The 18,375-nt window shown below is 38.5% G+C and overlaps 1 protein-coding gene across 1 annotated transcript in view; it reads left to right on the top strand.

Moving 5' to 3' along the window:
• LOC129044937 (insulin receptor-like) overlaps positions 1–18,375 on the top strand; it is a 292,218-nt gene that overhangs the window by 202,928 nt on the left and 70,915 nt on the right. Inside the window, 5 exon segments of the mRNA XM_063669850.1 lie at positions 3,524–3,631; positions 5,876–5,971; positions 6,317–6,413; positions 7,525–7,579; positions 15,145–15,262. Coding sequence (XP_063525920.1) covers positions 3,524–3,631; positions 5,876–5,971; positions 6,317–6,413; positions 7,525–7,579; positions 15,145–15,262 — 474 coding nt within the window.

Raw genomic sequence — 18,375 nt, 5'->3', positions numbered from 1 at the left:
TACCATGTAACAGTATTTCATACCTTTTTAATGCTAAGTTATAGTCCATTGCATGGATAATACCACGTTTTGTTTTATATGTTCATCCACAGATGGATATTTGGGTTCTTTCCACCTTTTTGCTATTGCGAATAGTGCTGTTGTGAACATTTGTGTACAGGTATTTGTCTGAATTCCTGTTTTCAGTTCTTTTATGTATATATCTAGCAGGGTAATTGCTGGATTATATGGTAATTCTGTGTTTAACTTAATAAGGAACTGACATACTGTTTTCCACAGCGATTGCACCATTGTACATTCCCATCAGCTATGTACCAGGGTTACAGTTTCTCTACATCTTTGTCAGCACTTATATTTTCTAGGGGTTTTTGTTGGTTTGTTTTAGCCACCCTATTGAGCATGAGGTAGTATCTCACTGTGGTTTTGACCTGTGTTTCCCAAATGGCTAATGATGCTGAGCCTCTTTTCTTGTTTTTTTGTTTGTTTGTTTTTTTGGCCATGCGTATATCTTTGGAGACATATCTATTCAGGTGCTTTGCCCATTTTTTAAATTGGGTTGTTTGTCTTTTTGTTTTTAAAAGAATTCTTTGTATATTCTGGATACTAGATTTTTATCAGATACATGATTTGCAAATATTTTCTCCTATTTTGTGGGGGTTTGTTTCATTTATTTGATACTGTCCTTTGACACACAGTTTTTAAAAATTTTGATGATGTCCAATTTATGTGTTTTGTTGTTGCTTGTGCATTTGTGTTTTATTTTAAAATCTTTGTTTAATCTGGCTGGGCACGGTGGCTCACGCCTGTAATCCCAGCACTTTGGGAGGCCGAGGCGGGTGAATCATTTGAGGTCAGGAGTTCGAGACCAGCCTGGCCAACATGGTAATACCCTGTCTCTGCTAAAAATACAAAAAAATTAGCAGGGCGTGGTGGTACACACCTGTAATCCCAGCTACTCTGGAGGCTGAGGCAGCAGAATTGCTTGAACCCGGGATGTGGAGGTTGCAATGAGCCGAGATCATGCCAGTGCTCTCCAGCCTGGGCAACACAGTGAGACTCCATCTCAAAAAAAAAAAAAACTTTATTTAATCCAAAATTATCAATATTTACTGCTATGTTTCCCCCTAAGAGTTTATAGTTTTCAATCTCACATTTAGGTCTGTAGTTCATTTGAGTTCATTTTTCATATGCGATGATGAAGAAGTCCAATTTTATTCTTTCACAAGTGGTTATCCAGTTTTGCCTGCATCATTGGTGAATGTTTCCCCATTGACTGGTCTTGGCACCCTTGTTGAAATTAATTGACCATAGATGTGTGGGTTTATTTCTAGACTCTATTCTGTTTCATTCTTCTATATGTCTGTCCTTATGCCAGTACCACACTGTGTCAATTATTGTAGCTTTGTAGTGAGTTTTGAAATCAGGACATGTGAGTTCAACTTTGTTCTTTTTCAAAATTATTTTAGCTATTTGGAGTCTCTTGAAATTCCATTTGAATTTTAGGATTAACTTTTCCATTTCTGTAAAAAGTATTGTTGGGATTTTGGTGGGGATTGCATTGAATATGTAGTCACTTTGGGAAGTATTACCATCTTAATGATATCAAGTCTTCCAGTCCTGAACTTGAGATTTTTCCATCTATTTAGATATTTCCTTCAGCAATGTTTTGTGGTTTTTAGTATACACGTCCTGCACCTCTTTGGTTAAATTTATCACTAAGTATTTGATTTTTTTATGCTACTATAAATGGAATTGTTTCCTTAATTTCCTTTTTAGATTGTTTACTGCTAGTTTATAGAAATACAACAGATATTTGTGTATTGCTTTTGCATAATGTAACTTCTGCTGAATTTATTAGCTCAAATAGTACTTTTGTGGATTTTATTCTATGTATAAGATTACACCACCTGTGAATAGAGATAATTTTACTTGTTTCTTTTCAATTTGGATGCCTTTTATCTTTCTTGCCTGATTGCCCTGGCTAGGACCTCGACTACAGTGTTGACTAGAGGTGGCGAAAATGAGCATCTTTGTCTTGTTCCTGATCTTATAAGGAAAGCTTTCAGTCTTCTACCATTGAGTATGATGTTAGCTGTGAGTTTTTTATAATAACCTTTTATCAGGTTGAGGAAGTTCCTTCCCATTTTTAATGTATTGAGTGTTTTATCATGAGAGGTTGTTGGATTTTGTCAAATTTTTTTTCTGCATTTATTTGGATGATCATGTGGGGTTTTTCCCCCTACATTCTTCTAATATGTATGTAATACATATTTGATTTTTCCATGTTGAACCACCCTTGCATTTGGCCATTGAGATTTTAATCTAGGAGTCTATTAATTGAATAAGGATTCAAAATAAGGGTTCCATATGTTATTTTTAAATGTTTTCACTATTTCTGAGGAAATCTAAACATATTTTAAATATCAATAGAAGAGATGTATTTGTTTTCTTCTTTCTGTTTTTGTAAGAGTGTCAGCGGTTGATAGAATAATGGGAGGGAGGTAGTGAACCAGAAGGTACTAGGACGTATATTATAGGGCTACAGTAATGAAGCAGTGCTGATGGACAGATACAAAACTAAAGATGAAGTATAGGAACAGCTCAAGTGTAGATAAGCACTGAAGCTGGGCATGGTGGCTCACACCTTTAATCCCAACACTTTGGGTGGCGGAGGTGGGAGAATCACTTGAGCCCAGGAGGTCAAGGCTGCAGCGAGCCATGATCCTGCCACTGCACTCCAGCCTGGGTGGCAGAGCAAGACTCTGTCTCAAAAAAAAAAATCAATATTGTGCTGTCTGTTGTTAAGTTGAATTATTCTAGACCATCTAAAGGACAATTGATTCTCATCATTCACCCTACTTATATTCTATAAAGTTGCCATGAACACTGGAATAAGAAATACTAAACTATTGCTGCTAGGGCAAATAATTGGGTTAGGTTCCTCTGCACCTCTGGTTACAACATTTTCATCAACCAGTTGACACAAAACTTGCTTTATGTGTATTTTTGTTTAAAGGTGTCTTATTTAATGTCTGTTGATTCATTGCACTACAACTCATGCCTGAACAAAGCTTCTCTAACACACAAATTTTCTCCATAAGGGACATTACAGCACTAGGAGTAATAGACGGCACTTTAGCATGACACTTGGGGGCCACTCTAAATAGCAAAATCACCAACAAAACACAGAAGTCCAAAAAAGTGGCAATAAATAGGCCATGAAAAGGATACTTTTTCACAGGATCAGAGCTGAAACAGTTGCCTGTTCACCTTCACCTGGGAAAACACGTGTCAGGTAATTCAAATTCTTCACAGCTCTGCACATGCACATATCTGTGATGACAGGAAAAAAGTATTGATTTGGAGGTTGCAAATAAATTGTAATAAGTAGATGAATTTGCATGTATAGAATTCACAAGTATTGAGAGTCAGCTGTACATACTTTTTAATCTTAATTTTTTTCTTCATAATATGTTCTATGTGGTGCTAATCATTAGTATTTTAACCTTTATATAACACTTAGGTTAAGTTAAAATACAAATACAAAGCAAGAATCTTCCTGGAGGAAAGCCTTTCATTTGGAGTCCTAGGAGAGCATGGCCGAGGAGTCACTGAACACTATGGAATCAATGTAAGTTCCCCTTTTTTAAGAACGTTTCCCCTCTTATAGGAGACATAGGAGACATGTAGTTCCATTCTGCTAGGCATATACTTTTATAGGCACAAGACAGTGCTCCTTATCAGTTTGAAGGGTCATGAAACTTTGGTGTCTGTCACCTCAGTGAGCCCAGGATGAGTCTAGTCAGCCAGACCAGGGAACCCCATCTTCCTTCTGAACTTATAAACTCGGAGTGGGTAGTCATGGTTTGTGCTCTGTTTGCAAAGTTGCATTTGAATTGGCTTTTAGTGTCTCTTCTGTAGAAATGGTTAAATTTTGCCTTCCAATTATTTCTTAAAATCATTAGGAATTTCCTGTGTAGTTTTTTCAGAAGTGTTCATGATGGCAGAGAAAGGATACTGTTTCTAGTATTTAAAAATCTGTATTCTATATAACTTGTTTGTGGGAGGTAGATACAGTTATGTGTGTGTGTGTGTGTGTGTGTGTGTCAGTGTGTGTCAGAAACACCACTGGCATGCATTCAGCAAAATCTCTTAAAGTCCCAAACAGAATGAGGTGTCATGTTACCTTTTCTGAGGGAAACGGACCCAGACTGCCCGCAGTGCCTAGTGGGTTTTGCTCCTGGAGCCTCAGGGCAGAGGAAGTCAGCCAGTCTTGAACAGCTGTCTTACCAACCACCACGGGAAGAGTTACAGAAAGCTTTTTCTCCAGAACATGCACATAAGAGCTGTGCAACCTGTGTTACAGAGCTGAACTGTAAAACGTAAAATTGCCTTACATTATCGACATCCCACTACCATATAGTCCCAGAGAAAAATGTAGAGCAGAGTGAATATCCCGGGAGGTTGGATGGAAGCACCTCCTCCAAGGCAGACTGACATTCAGCAGTTACGTGCACCGAGGAAGTAAATGGAATAAATGGAAAGGTAAATGTAAGTGTAATTCAAGCAGATTTAGCAGTATACTACAGCCTTTTTTAAGGCATGAAAATTTTTATGGAGGAAAAAACTCGAACTTCACTGTTGTAGTTTTGTGAATGCTTCCAGCAGTTGTCACTGAGGAAATACTCACAAGCGCCTGAGAGTAGAGAGCAGAATCTACGGGCTTTATTTGGATCCTGATTCAAACAATTGCTGTTAAAAGAAAATTTGGTGAGACAATCAGAGATATTTGAACACCGAATATTTGAATATATTTAACATCAAATTTAAATTTAACATTTAAAAATTGTTGTCTTAAGTATGATACTAGTTTTGTGATTATATTTTGAGAGAGTTTTTATCTTTTAGAAATACACAGTGAAATGTTTATAGATGAAACCCCGTGAAGTCTGGGACTCACTACAAAGAAATGATGAGGGTGGTAGGGGATATAGGTGAAGCAAGGTTGTCCTTGAGTTGATAATGTTTGAATCTGGATGATGGGGATTCTTTGTTCTGTTCTACTTTGTTCAGGCTTGAAATTTTTCATAATGAAAGGTTTAAAAATGCTTTTTAAAAAGAGCAAGAGTGCAGAGTTTCTCAAAACTCTGCTGGATCTATGAAACACTAAGGAAAACACTAGCTGTGTTCTGACAATCCATTAACATGGCCATCAGTAAGTAATGATTGAATGCCTACTGTGTGCCCAGAATGGAACTTGGTGCTGAGGGCTGGACCCAAAGATGAGGACTGAAGGAGTTCTGAGTGGTCAGAAAGATGTAGGACTCAAAGCCCATTAGGTCATTAGAGCACATTAGGTTCTTCTGCTGTCCAGTTGGTCAAAGATTCCATCGCCATGACGTTTGGATAAATTGACTTATGAAATGCTGAGAGGCAAACTGAATACAAGAATAAAATGCTCAAAACTTCGATAGGCTTGTTTTTATTTATCTCAGTGCCTCCCATGAAGAAGGCCGGCTAGACAACTGTTTTAGCGAGGAAATAGTCTTATTTTGTACCTGTGACTACATTTAATATCGAACAGCTTTGGGTTTTATCTTCTTATAATTTATTTGTCTTTGCTGTGAGTTAATTTGTCATGTATAATGAAATGGTAAAAATGTGTAAGATGAGACAGTTTCAGAGATGGGCCATGAAACTACAGTTCATTCAGCGATAGATGTTATATGGTTTATTTTTTATTTTCATGTAGATAGGTAGTTTGAATCCAGATATTAACAGACAGTTTAATGCTGTTAAATTTTGTCTCTAGGCTTGAAGTTGGCCTTTTTTTCTTTAAATTGTGGAATAACTGTCACTCCTCCTTTTCCGGCAGATTGATGATATTGATCTTATCAGTGCTAACATGGAGAATGCACTTGCTTCTATTGGAGGTTTCTGCTGTGGCAGGTCTTTTGTAATTGATCATCAGGTGGGTTCTTTTTAAAAACAGGAGCTAAAACTGAAACTAATTTCTCCATTGGTCACCTCAAAATATAACTTCGAAATACAAAATTTTACTTAATCACACAATTTTTATTTAAATGTCAATTTTTAAAGAATCACTCAAAAGATTTCTCTTTAGAAATGATCTCTCATTTAACAAAAAGTCTTGTTTCTGTTACACGTATAATGTTTATTTATGGCTGGATCTTACCCCCCTCACCACATGTACACACTGTTCAGTAGTTGTTCCAGAGAACCGATGCCTTTCAAATGTTTACCTAGAAACGACAGAGAATGTGTATATGTCTTCAACTCATTTGTTTCTTCTCAGCGGCTTTCCGGCCAGGGATACCGCTTTTCGGCTTCGTTACCTCCCCTGTTAGCTGCTGCAGCAATTGAGGCCCTCAACATCATGGAAGAGAATCCAGGTATAACCCTTTAAAAGCCCAAGAAATCAAAGAGATTTCAGGTTACATTAGTTGTGTTACTGATTTACTTACTGGAGAAATTATTTGCCAGACAAAACTGGTTTGCAGTTACATTATATGGCATTCGTAGGAAGAATGGCAGTGAAGAAGCTATTCCTGCCCCAAGGACTTGGGGTCAGAGCTTTTCTCCTGTGCTTGGAGCCAGAGCCAGAGCCAAAGCAAGGCTAGCTCAGATAATGGGTGGAGATGCTGGGAGGAGGAGGGGCTCTCAGCCAGTTCTGGGCCTAAACGTTCCATTGGTGTAAATAAGCCAGTCTTTATTTGGTTAATAGTTTTTTGAGAAATCAGCTGAAGCATGCTGCTTTTTTATCTGTGCAATTTTATAAATATTGTGAGTTTTCGCCTTTAGCCTTTGAATCATCAGTTGGTACTGAGGCCAAGCCGGGTTTACCAGCAAATAACTTACTCAGTGGGAAAAATAAAAAGTCTACTAAGAATTTAAAATGTGGCCTTTGGCTACGACAGTGCCACCTTTGCAAAGCTTAAAACGGAAAGGGAGCAGCAAGCCCTACCTAGTACCGTATTTCTGAATCTTCATCACTGATACTAATTCAGAGAACCAGAAAATGTGTGTCTCTGTGCTCATTCATATGCTTGCTTCTCAGATGGCCTGGCACTCCTACCTTCTGATCAGATACTTTAGTTTTGGGATTTTCCTTTAATAAAAAAGGAAAATATCAAGAAATCTTGTAAAAATTACTTTACTATAGTTGATTTTTTACCAAATTGTTTATGATAAAGAAATAACCAATAAATTTGTACCCTTTGATTCTTGGCCAGATTAGGATCTTGATGAGAACAAGAGGCATTGATTGCTCTTGAAAGCATCATTCCAGGTGTGTTGAAAGTGGGATAGTGAGGTGAGAAGGGGCGGGTTAGCACCAGACAGAGCTTGGGCCTTCAGGGGAGTGTGGATTCCTGGCTCTGTTAGTATGTAGAAGGATTTGTAGCATTTTAAATTGATGAGCTTGATCTGGGTCTTCAAAAATATTTTTAGGTTAGTACTATCATACGTTTCAAATAGACTCTCAAATGTATCTTTTTCATCTAGGTATTTTTGCAGTGTTGAAGGAAAAGTGCAGACAAATTCATAAAGCTTTACAAGGGTGAGTTTTATATATTTTCAACCAACATAAAGTTTATCTGCACCACACTTAACAACTAATGGAAAGTTTTAAATTTAAATTTAAATTTCCAACTAATGGAAAGTTTTAAATTTAAATTTAAATTTCCAACTAATGGAAAGTTTTAAATTTAGGCCTGGGTCAGTTTGACCAAATTGCAACTAAGAAACCAAAAACTTAGTTCACTCACATTGGTTTATTTGTATAAAACCAGATCATCTGTTTTAAAGAATCGTGACTTTGTTTTTCTGAAAATGAAACAAACTCATTAATAAAATATTACAGCAGTACAGAAGATAGAAAGATGAAAATAACAACCCAACATCTTACCACCAGAAATAACCAGGGTAAACACTGAAGCATCTCTCCATGTCTGCACACACAGGGATGCCATTATATATTATGTAATTAGATGACTGGGTTAATACCATCTGTATTACTTTTTAATAAATTACTAAGTTTTAACACAAGAAAAAGAAACAAGTGAAATTTTATCAGTGTTTCTTTTTTTTTCTTTTTTTAAACTACACAAGAGTCACTCTTTAAGATTCCTCTGTAGTTAAAAAAAAAAAAAAAAGATCGAGGTTGGTGATTCTCCAGGCACATTTCTGGTCTTATAGGAAGTGATTTCACATTGCCCGGGGTCTTTCTTTTTGCCTTTCCTAAGGTGAAGCATGCTTTCTTGGTCATGAAAGTCCTATCTCTGTTCCAGATATGGAAACTGGAGACTTAACTGAAAGAAAAGGACAATTCATAAATGAGTACATCACAGCTGTTCCAGATAAAGAAGGGGCAGAGACAATTAAAGTTCTGGGTGTGTCTATGTGATAGTAACAGCAGTTCTTGCATGATTTATGGTAGAGAGATATATTTGTATTGGTTCCAGTTCCATTGTTTGTGAAATATTAATATGCCAACACAGCCTAGCATATTGGAGTCACTGGAAATTCATCAGTGCTAGCCTTATATGCCCTTCACTCTATGGTGTTAACCTGCCTTTTTCTAAGTCCAATCTCCACTTACCCCAGCTCTATCACACTTTTTCTTTCCAAAATTCCTAATCCTCTTGTCTTCACTCCCCTCACTTTTAGCTAACAGCCTGGCCTTATGCTGTCACTTGGGACTCTGTCATATTTCCTGACAAATCTACACACCTGTGGGTATCTGAACCAGTCTTCCCTCCTGTAGGCCAATAAATGTTGCTCCAACTACCACAGGCCCTTTTTTAAGGACTGAGTGCCTTTGCTTGTCCCTGCTACTTTGTCCTCAGCCTGTCCCCTTTCTTGTGTCATTTGATTAGCAGTCACGTCCACTTTAAATTCCTCTTGCCTGTCACCCAACATTTCCCTCTGCAACTCCCCATGTCTTTGCTCCTCTCAGTAGCTATCATCTCCACATCTTCACTTACACTGGCAGCTCTGAGACCTGGCTTCTGCTACTGCCCTTCGCCTGGACTGTTTTTGTGGAGGTCTCCACTGACTGCTGAATCCAGTGGACCATCTTCAGAGCTCATCTTCTTGATGTCCCCATAGTTTTCAGCACAGGTGACCAATCTTTCCTTCTTTGGACTCTGCTACACTGCACACCTGGATTTCCTTTTACATCTTTGAATGGCTCCATCTCGGTCTCCTCTGAAGGCTTTCTTTCAACACCTTGCTCTTCAAGGCTTTGTCTGTGCTTCTCTTCTTCTCGTTACCTTCTTGAAGAATGCCTTCTTCCACAGCTGGAGCTGCACATCGTTTCATGACACGTGTATGTAGACAGCTCCCAGCTTCATATCTCCACCCTGGACCACTGCAGCTGCAGGTCTCACACCCAGTTGCCTACTCATTATCCACAGTTGGAAGACTCCATGGCACCTCATAGTAAACATGCATTCAAAAGGGTCGCAGGGGCAAACCGTGCTGGTATCTAGATGGTTACAGAGAACAGTAAACAAAATAGCAAAGAGGCCAATGTGACAGGAGGGAAGGAGTGGGAAATCTGGTGGAAGATGAGGGCTGGGTCATGGGCCATCCGCACACAGGGACTTGTGAGCCGTGATGAGGGCGTTGGCACACAGAGGAAGCCCTAGCATGGTTTTGAGCAAAAAAGTGAAACAGCCTATCTGATACCATAGCAAAATTACTTTTGCATGGTGTGAAAAAATACATTGAACAGCAATAAGAACAGAAGCAGGGAGACCAGTTAGGAGATTCACTCAGGTGAAAGGTGATGGTGACTCTGACCATGTTGGGAGCCATGATGTGTGAAGTGTCTGGATTCTGGGTATCTTCTGAAGGAAGAGCACACTGGATCTGGCAGAAGTTCATATGCAGGGTGAGTGAGAAAGAGAAGACTCCAGGTAGAGCTTAGGGGGTTTGGTCAGAGTAAATAGGTAGAGTTGCTAATGAGTGAGAGGGACAGAACTATGGAGAAATACTTTCTGGGGAAGGTCAGCAGTGGTTATGTTAAGCCCAAAGTGCCCATCAGACATGGAGTGCAGAGCAGCAGCTGGATATACAAGTCTGAAGTGTGAGGGAGAGTACTGAGCTAGAGATAAATTTTTGAGTCTTCGGGTATGGATATTATATGAAGCATTTCAGTGTGAAGAGGTCAGAAACTAGCGAAGACTAGTCCGAGAAAGAGTGGCCAGTGAGGAAGAGGCAGGCTAGAAGAGACTAGGGTCCTGGAAACCAGGGAAGAAATTGCTTATGTAGGAGGTCAGCCTGTGACATGCCACTGCTGACAGGCCAGACCAGATAACAGAACACTGATCCTTCGACTTCGTCATGTAGAGGTATTATGACTCGGTGAGTAGTTTCAGGGGAGTGTGGGGTAAAATGCCTGCTTGAAGGAGGTTCCAGACAGGTGGACACGGCTTAGATGACTGTTTTGAGGAGTTTTTCTCTGAAGAGGAACTGAGAAACAAGATGGTGGCTGGAGAAAGAAATCGGTCAAGAGAAGAATATTTCAGTTTAAGATTACTGAGATCAATTTCTGAATAACATCTGGCTAAGTATAAAACATCCTTTCTCCTACTGGTTGGCAGTACTGTATCATATACCAGGTTCCCATTTGTACCTAGATCTGTTTTTAAACTGTCTCTTCCATTCCATTGGTATATTTGCTCATTCCTCAGACTCTTTTGATTTTGTCTGTTTTTATCACTGTTCTGGAATACAGGTTTATCACTAATGTCTGTTTTTATTGCTGTTTTGGAATATGGGTTTCTCCAAAATTATTACTAGAATCTTAATTGGAACTGCATTAAATTTTCTGATGAATGTGGAGGGAAATGTCATCCATGAACATGAGCTCTCTATTTAAATCTCCCTTTGTGTCCTTTAATGGAATTCCTATAAAGCCCTTGTACCTTTATGGAACCTTTAAAGGGAATTTTCAGACATCCTATAGATTTTGTTGCTGTTATGAATAGAGTTGTCTTTTCTGTTATATTTTCTACTTGATTATTGCTGATTCATAAGAATATTATTATTTTCTCTAAACTGACCTTATATCCAGGAGTCTTTCTAAACTCTTAGTATTTCCAGTAGTTGTTTCATTCTGTTATAATGACGTGCATGGAAGTCCTGTTGTCTGCAATAATGGTGTTCTCTCTTTCCTTCGTAATGCTTTTACATCTTAGTTCATTTTCTTATTTTATTGCTTTGGTCTGAGTCCCTAATCTGTATTGAACAGTGGCAATAATAGCAAACATTCTTTCCTTATTCCCAGTATAGAAGCACTTCTTCATTAAGTATAAAACATCATGCTATGGGTTTTTGGTGAGTAGCTTTTATCGAATTATTCCTAGTTTTGTTTTGTTTTGTGGTTTTTTTAAGAGACAGGATTGTGCTATGTTGCCCAGGCTGGAGGGCAGTGGCTATTCACAGATATAGTCAACACACTATAGCCTCAAACTCCTGGACTCAAGCACCTCCCAATTAGTTGGGACTACCGGTGCGTACCACTGCACCTGGCTAAATGATTCCTAAATTTGAAGGCCTTTTTTTAAAATCATAAATAGATGTTGAACTTTATCCATTTTTTTTAACATCTATTAAGGTAAATCATAAATTTGTCTTATGGCTGAATTACATTGAAATATTTTCTGATGTTAAACCATCCCTGCATTCTTGAGAAAACCATTACTTCATTATAATATCTTTTTCTACACTGTTAGATTTATTTAGCTAATATTTTAATTTGACTTTTTATATTTATGTTTATAATTTAAATGGATCTATAACCTTGTACCAACTTTATGTAACATAGGAGTCAGTGTTAGGGTAGCTTCAGTAGATGATTTGGCTATTTGCCACTCTTTCTGCTTCATGGAAGCACAGAGTAAAACAAGGCTTGATCGTTTCTTCAAAAGTTGAGAGTAGGTCTCCCACTTTACGGCCATGTAGGCTTGGGGCCTTTGGTTTGGGAATAGTTGTTGATTATCTCTCATATATCTATATTATTTTAACTTTTTATTTATATAAATTTGGTTTTGTGTGTTTTCATCAGTGTGTTTTCTTATTTTTATGCACTGTCTCATTGCACTGTGTTCTTACTCTTCTTCAGCTTCTTACATTTAGCTTTTGGTTTTATTTCTCATTTTCCAATAAATATGTTAAAGATAAATATTTTCAAAGGCAGTATCTTCAATGTTTAGTTCTGAGTAATTTTTTTGTTCAGTTTTTCTCTAATTTCTCACTACTCTCATCTCTGAGATTGAGTTTGGGGAAGGAAGTCAACATCCTATGCTGGTTTGCCTCTGTTTTCATTGTAATAGAGATAGTTATTGGTGTCAGATTCTCCCTATAGACTATAAGCACACAGTGGAGACCGTGGCTACCTGGGTGATTGCTCTGTCCCTGGGAGCTAGCCCAGTGCTCGTTTATCCACTGGGATAAGATGATATGTTTGGCAAAGTCTTTTGTTAAAGAGTAGTGTAATAGACTCTGAAACACGGCTCCTCTGAACTCAAGCTACAAACGTGTCCATTTGGTTTTAATTAAACTCATCTGACATTCAGCATCTGGGCAACCAGAGATAGGGCATTTTGTTTAATTCCTTCTCTCACCAGCATGTGAGATGAGACCATTTGATCAAAAAGCACAAGTTAGATTTGGACCTCAGGTGCCTTGTATTTCTTTTCTTTTCTTTTCTTTTTAGAGACAGAGTCTTGCTCTGTCACTCAGGCTGGAGCACAGTGGCACGATCTCAGCTCACTGCAACCTCCACCTCCCAGATTCAAGTGATTTTCCTGTCTCAGCCTCCTGAGTAGCTGGGATTACAGGCACATGCCACCACACCTGGCTATTGTATTTTTAGTAGAGATGGGGTTTCACCATGTTGGTCAGGCTGGTCTTGAACTCCTGGCCTCGTGATCCCCCCAACCTTGGCATCCCAAAGTGCTGGGATTATAGGTGTGAGCCATCGCGCCTTGTATTTCTTGAGGAAAATTGAGGCCATTTGATTCATATGAAATGCTATTTGGAAAGCAGTTTTTTTTTTGTTGTTTTTTTTTTTGTTTTTTGTTTTTTGTTTTTGTTTTTGTTTTTGTTTTGAGACAGAGTCTTGCTTTTGTTGCCCAGGCTGGAGTGCAGTGGCGCGATCTCAGCTCACTGCAACCTCTACCTCCCAGGTTCAAGTGATTATACTACCTCAGCCTCCCGAGTAGCTGGTATTACAGGTGCCCACCACCGCACCTGGCTAATTTTTATATTTTTAGTAGAGACAGGGTTTCACCATGTTGGCCAGGCTGGTCTCAAACTCCTGACCTCAGGTGATCTACCTGCCTTGGCCTCCCAAAGTGCTTGGGATTACAGGCATGAGCCTCCACACCTGACTGAAAGCAATTTTTTAATACTGTGAGAATACATGACCTTTAAAAAAAAAAAAGATACTTGATATATGCGTTTAACATGGTCAGAATTTACACAGGAAATGGGTTTTCAAAGTGTATTGCTTAGTTTCTACATTAGTAAGGAACTAATCTAGAAGGTTCCCCCACATTCCACATGCCCAAGATTCCATGATTCAGACCTGTGGCCTGCTTTATTGAGAGATATAGCATGATGTGTTGTATTTAAAGAAAGGAGACGCTAATTAATAATGTTCCAAGGGTGATTGGAAGGCCAGGTCAGATGAGTTTCCAGAATTCACATTATTGTAACATACAGTAGTCATTCTGTAAAGGCTTTTTGAGTCCTAAACTGGGAAGATTCAGTTGTGCTACCTAGTACTTTTTATTGTCATTTCATTCTGAGGGAAAACCAAATCGTTTTAGGTGAAACAGACTAAATGAAAGGAATCTAAAATGTTTAGCTCAGTTTCAAATAGACATATATCACATTTGTGTCCTAGGAGGTAGGTCAAAAATCAAATAATATTTGTTGTTATAGGAGAAAATAGACTTTAAATGAACCTGACTAGATAGTAGCCGAGATCGTGCCACTGCACTCCAGCCAGCCTGAGTGACAGAGCAAGATGCCGTCTCAAAAATAATAATAATAATATGGAATAGCATCTCATGGCAGCTGTAGTAAAAATACAGGATTAAATTTAATTTAATCTAAAAATACAGGATTTGGCCCCTAAAGATCTACCTTTCTCCCTGAGAAGCTACAGATTTTTGTGCTGTTAATCCTAAGTAAAAAGAAAATAATTTTAATCCAAGTAAAATCTAAAACTTAACATGCAAATAAGGACATTTTTCTATCTAAACATATTGCTGTTAGTCAAAATATAATGTATGTTTGGTATTTGTTGGGTTTTTCTTTGAGACAGAGTTTTGCTCTGTCACCCAAGCTAGAGTGCAGTGGCACAATCTCAGCTCACTGCAACCTTGACCTCCTGAGTTCAAGCGATCTTCCCACCTGAGCTTCCCAAGTAGCTGGGACTACAGGCGCAAGCCACCACACTCGGCCAATTTTTTGTTTTTTGTTTTTGTTTTTGTTTTGTTTTATTTGTAGAGATGGGGTATAATGTTGTTAATGTCAGAAATCATCCCTGTAATTTATGAGAGACAAAATAAAAACTAAAGACATAGATAATAAGCAAGGAAGCATAACATAAACTGTAGTGAGTAGCTTGTGAAGGATCCAGACAGGATGAAAAATAGCAAATGATGGAGCAGAGCCTTCCCTAAAGTGGGTGATGAAGAAGGCCCCAGCAGCAGGCAGTGCAGGAGCTGGGCCCCGGCGCGTGCAGCCAGCACAGGGAAGAACAAACATCGGGGGCGAGGGAGCACATGGCAAGGGGATGATAGGCCAAGGTGGGGCCCGGAGGGCCTGTAAGGAGGCACAGACTCCCTGGTGGGAGGCTGGGGCCACGAGACCCGGTCCTGCGCTCAGGAAGCCACATCGCAGGCAGACTTTTTTAGATGAGGAAGCACTGCCCAGAGTGCCTCGTTTCCCTTTCTTTGTTGGAATTGGAATGATGCTTCCCGTCATCGCAAGCTTCTGTACATTCACTGTGCCTTGACGTTGCGCACTTCTAACATTATTTCTCCGTGAGCGATCTTCAAGCCTGGAAGGGACTTAACGGCTGTGTGTGTTTCCCTTCTTCAGCATTTCTGGATTAAAAGTGGTGGGGGAGTCCCTTTCTCCAGCCTTTCACCTACAACTGGAAGAGAGCACTGGGTCCCGCGAGCAAGATGTCAGACTGCTTCAGGAAATTGTAGATCAAGTAAGTATCCGTTGACTTGAGGCAATCCCCCCACACCACTTCTGCCCTTGCCCCAAGCAATTTTTTAATGTTAGTTTTTAAGAAAAGTCTCTTTGCCCTGAGAGAGAAGAGGGTAGAAAGGAAGATGCTGGTGACCCATTCTTGACGTGGAATCCTAATCCTCCAGGTCCTTCCTAGCTTCTAGGAGGCAGGGCCCAATGGGAGCGCCATGGTAACAGGCAGCAGGCCCTCCCATTGGGTCAATATGTGGCTCCCTGCAAAGATACAGTTTTGTACCACTTTGCATTTAAATATACTTGGCCTCTCCTCTGAAAAACTAGCCTTGCAGAAAACTCACTTGCTCACCATTTTACAAAGCCAGGCTTTCCTATGTGTAGTTGGGGGAGGCATTGTGTGTGGGCATCGCACACATTCCTGGACGGCTGGCTGTCCCCGCAGCACAGCTCAGGGACAGTCCACTCACAGTCGCCCTGAAGTCAGGATGCTCTTGTAAACGGAAAGGAAGACCACGTTTTATAACGTGCCTGTTTTTGAAACGGCATTTATGAGGAGATTTTGGGGAACAGGGTTAAATGGTGACAGAATAATGTCCTTTGTGAGTATGTGAACATGGAATAATTGGGATAAATAAATAGGGTTTATGATTCATTGATTACTAATTCTTGCTACAGTATGATGAGGGAAATAACATGTTTGAAAACTTAACCTTAAATTTTTGCTAATTCCAGTAGTAGCAAAATATTTATATAGCCCTAAATAAATTTTGAGGAATCAAAGGAGTGATACATAGTAAGTGAATACATATAAAATGTTGATTGCAAACAAAAGAAAGATGGTTGAGAGAATATAATTTGTCAGGGCATTTTATTTGTAGGACATAACAAAACTGGACAATAATATCTATCTCATACAGTCCTTGTGAGTATTAGATATATTAGTCTTATAAAGTACATGAAAGAATGCTTAGCACATAGTATTTGCTGTATGAGTATTATTTATTATCAATAGTATTCTTATTAAGTATCTAGATTTAGAGCTACCCTCAGGCTGTACTGAATACAGTACATAAGAAATTTCTCACTGTAACTTTCTCTTTTCTGTTTTGCACACATTTCTTGTAGGATTACCTGAAGAAATATTCTCAGTATTGTTCCACATCAAGATGGCCACTAGTAGCACTGAGCTTATATCTTACTAGCTAAGCTACTTTTTCAGAAAATGAACATTGTTTTCCTCAGTAATTTCAACAAAATTTTTAGTTAAGTTTCTCATTGGACTAGGTTGGATCATGAGCATATTACAAAATAAACCATATGGTTAATGGGGTAGCATCTTTATTTTGGGCAGGTTGAGACATATTATGACCACTGCCCATGATGATTAGGTCCATTGCTCTCACATGGTGTGAACTAGAAGTGAAAGAGGGGTAGAACTTCAAAAAAGATTGAAATGCTGCTACAGAAGAAAAAGAAAATACTGAGGTCTCTGTAATCACAGATATTTATAAGAAAGCAATACAGATTAAAAATTAGGTAAGAAAATTGATTTACTAATAATCTTGATCTCTAGCCACATTTCTCTGAAATAAATTTGCTATGAAACCGTGATGGGGATCAGCAAGCTATGTTTTCCAAGTTCCTTCAAGTGGGATCCTGCTAGGTTCTGCTATTGGGAGGTACTAGAGAAACATAGGCAAGAGAATGGAAGAATAGATCTCCTTTTCCTGTTTGCTTGCGGTCCTTGCCGATATTCTCCCAAGAACATCCCCTTGCCCTAGGAGCAGTAATTGTTTCAGTTTACCAATTTTTTCAGAGCCCCAGAAAGTGCCTCTTCAGAGGTAACAGCAGCAGTTGAAACATATCTCTCCCTCAGAGGTCTAGCCTCAGCTCAGGAAGGCTTTTACTCTGAGTTTACAAATTTTAATAACTCCAGTCTCTTCCCTTTATTCATCTAGGCTTCTGAGGAGGTCCGTATGTGGCCAGGAGATGGTGGTGATAGCTGCATCTTGCAGTCGTTTTCTTTGCTTTCCACAGTGTTGTTACTCTTTTCTCCTATTTCCTATGTGGTCAATTTTTTAATATTAACTCATAGTCATAGTATAGTATTCGTACTTTATGTGAAATGAAATGTTTTTTATAATGTAGCCATGGCCAACCAATAGCATATTTTCTTTTAGATTTCATAATATATATTTTGCTTCAGTGACTTTATATCCTTTTTTGTTGCCCAAATTAGTTTTTTGTATACAAAACATCCAATATTACCCTGGTCCCATCATTTATTCTGATATCCATTGTCCTGTGATTTCTCCTGGAAAGTGAATTGTTTATCTGTCCATTTCACTCTGTGAAGTCATACAGGTCTATCTATATAGAACTCCTGTGCTCCAATTTATTCCTTGTGTGAAACTGGGCAATTTTTTAATCTCGGAATATGTTTCTTCATATGCAAATCAGATATAACACTTGCCTCACAACATTGTTTAGAGCATTAAAAGAAATATAATATGATATCATTCACACAGAATTTCCCTGGCTGTGAATTGAACAATGTCAGTGTTTCTCCCATTTAATGTGAAAACTAACTATATAAATAAACAAAAAAAAGTCTAAAAGAAGAAAAATATCAATAAAAATCATTATAAAATGTATATATATTAAAATATTATCAAGAGTCCTATACAAATTGAGTTTTTCATGAATAATAAGGATTGTAACTTTTATGTTGCAGTTAATGCAAGAAGCATTATCAAGGAGAATCACATGTCTAGAGCAAAGTGATATTAATAGTGTTTATGTTTGAGCCAGATGGAACTCCTCATAGGAGCACACAGTGCTCATCTCCTCCCAACTTTGCATTCAAAGAAATCATATTTGTAAGCCAAAATTGGTCCTAGAGGAAATATTCAACACCACTAAATTAAGCAAACTAAAAATACAGCAGTTTTTCTCAGTGTACTGGTTGTTAAATACATACTAAACCACCACTAGGTGGTATAGGTCCTCATAAATGGCAAAATAAAAATGGGACTGCTTAGTTTCTATTTTGTTACTCTTTTTATTTCTGAAGAGAATGAGTTCAAATTTTAACAGCAGAGAAAAAAATATAGTTGT

The sequence above is a fragment of the Pongo pygmaeus genome, chromosome 8, assembly GCF_028885625.2.
Source record: "Pongo pygmaeus isolate AG05252 chromosome 8, NHGRI_mPonPyg2-v2.0_pri, whole genome shotgun sequence".
Classification (NCBI taxonomy): domain Eukaryota; kingdom Metazoa; phylum Chordata; class Mammalia; order Primates; family Hominidae; genus Pongo; species Pongo pygmaeus.
The sequence above is the reverse complement of the archived record's forward strand: the minus strand, read 5'-3'. Positions and strand labels throughout refer to the sequence as shown.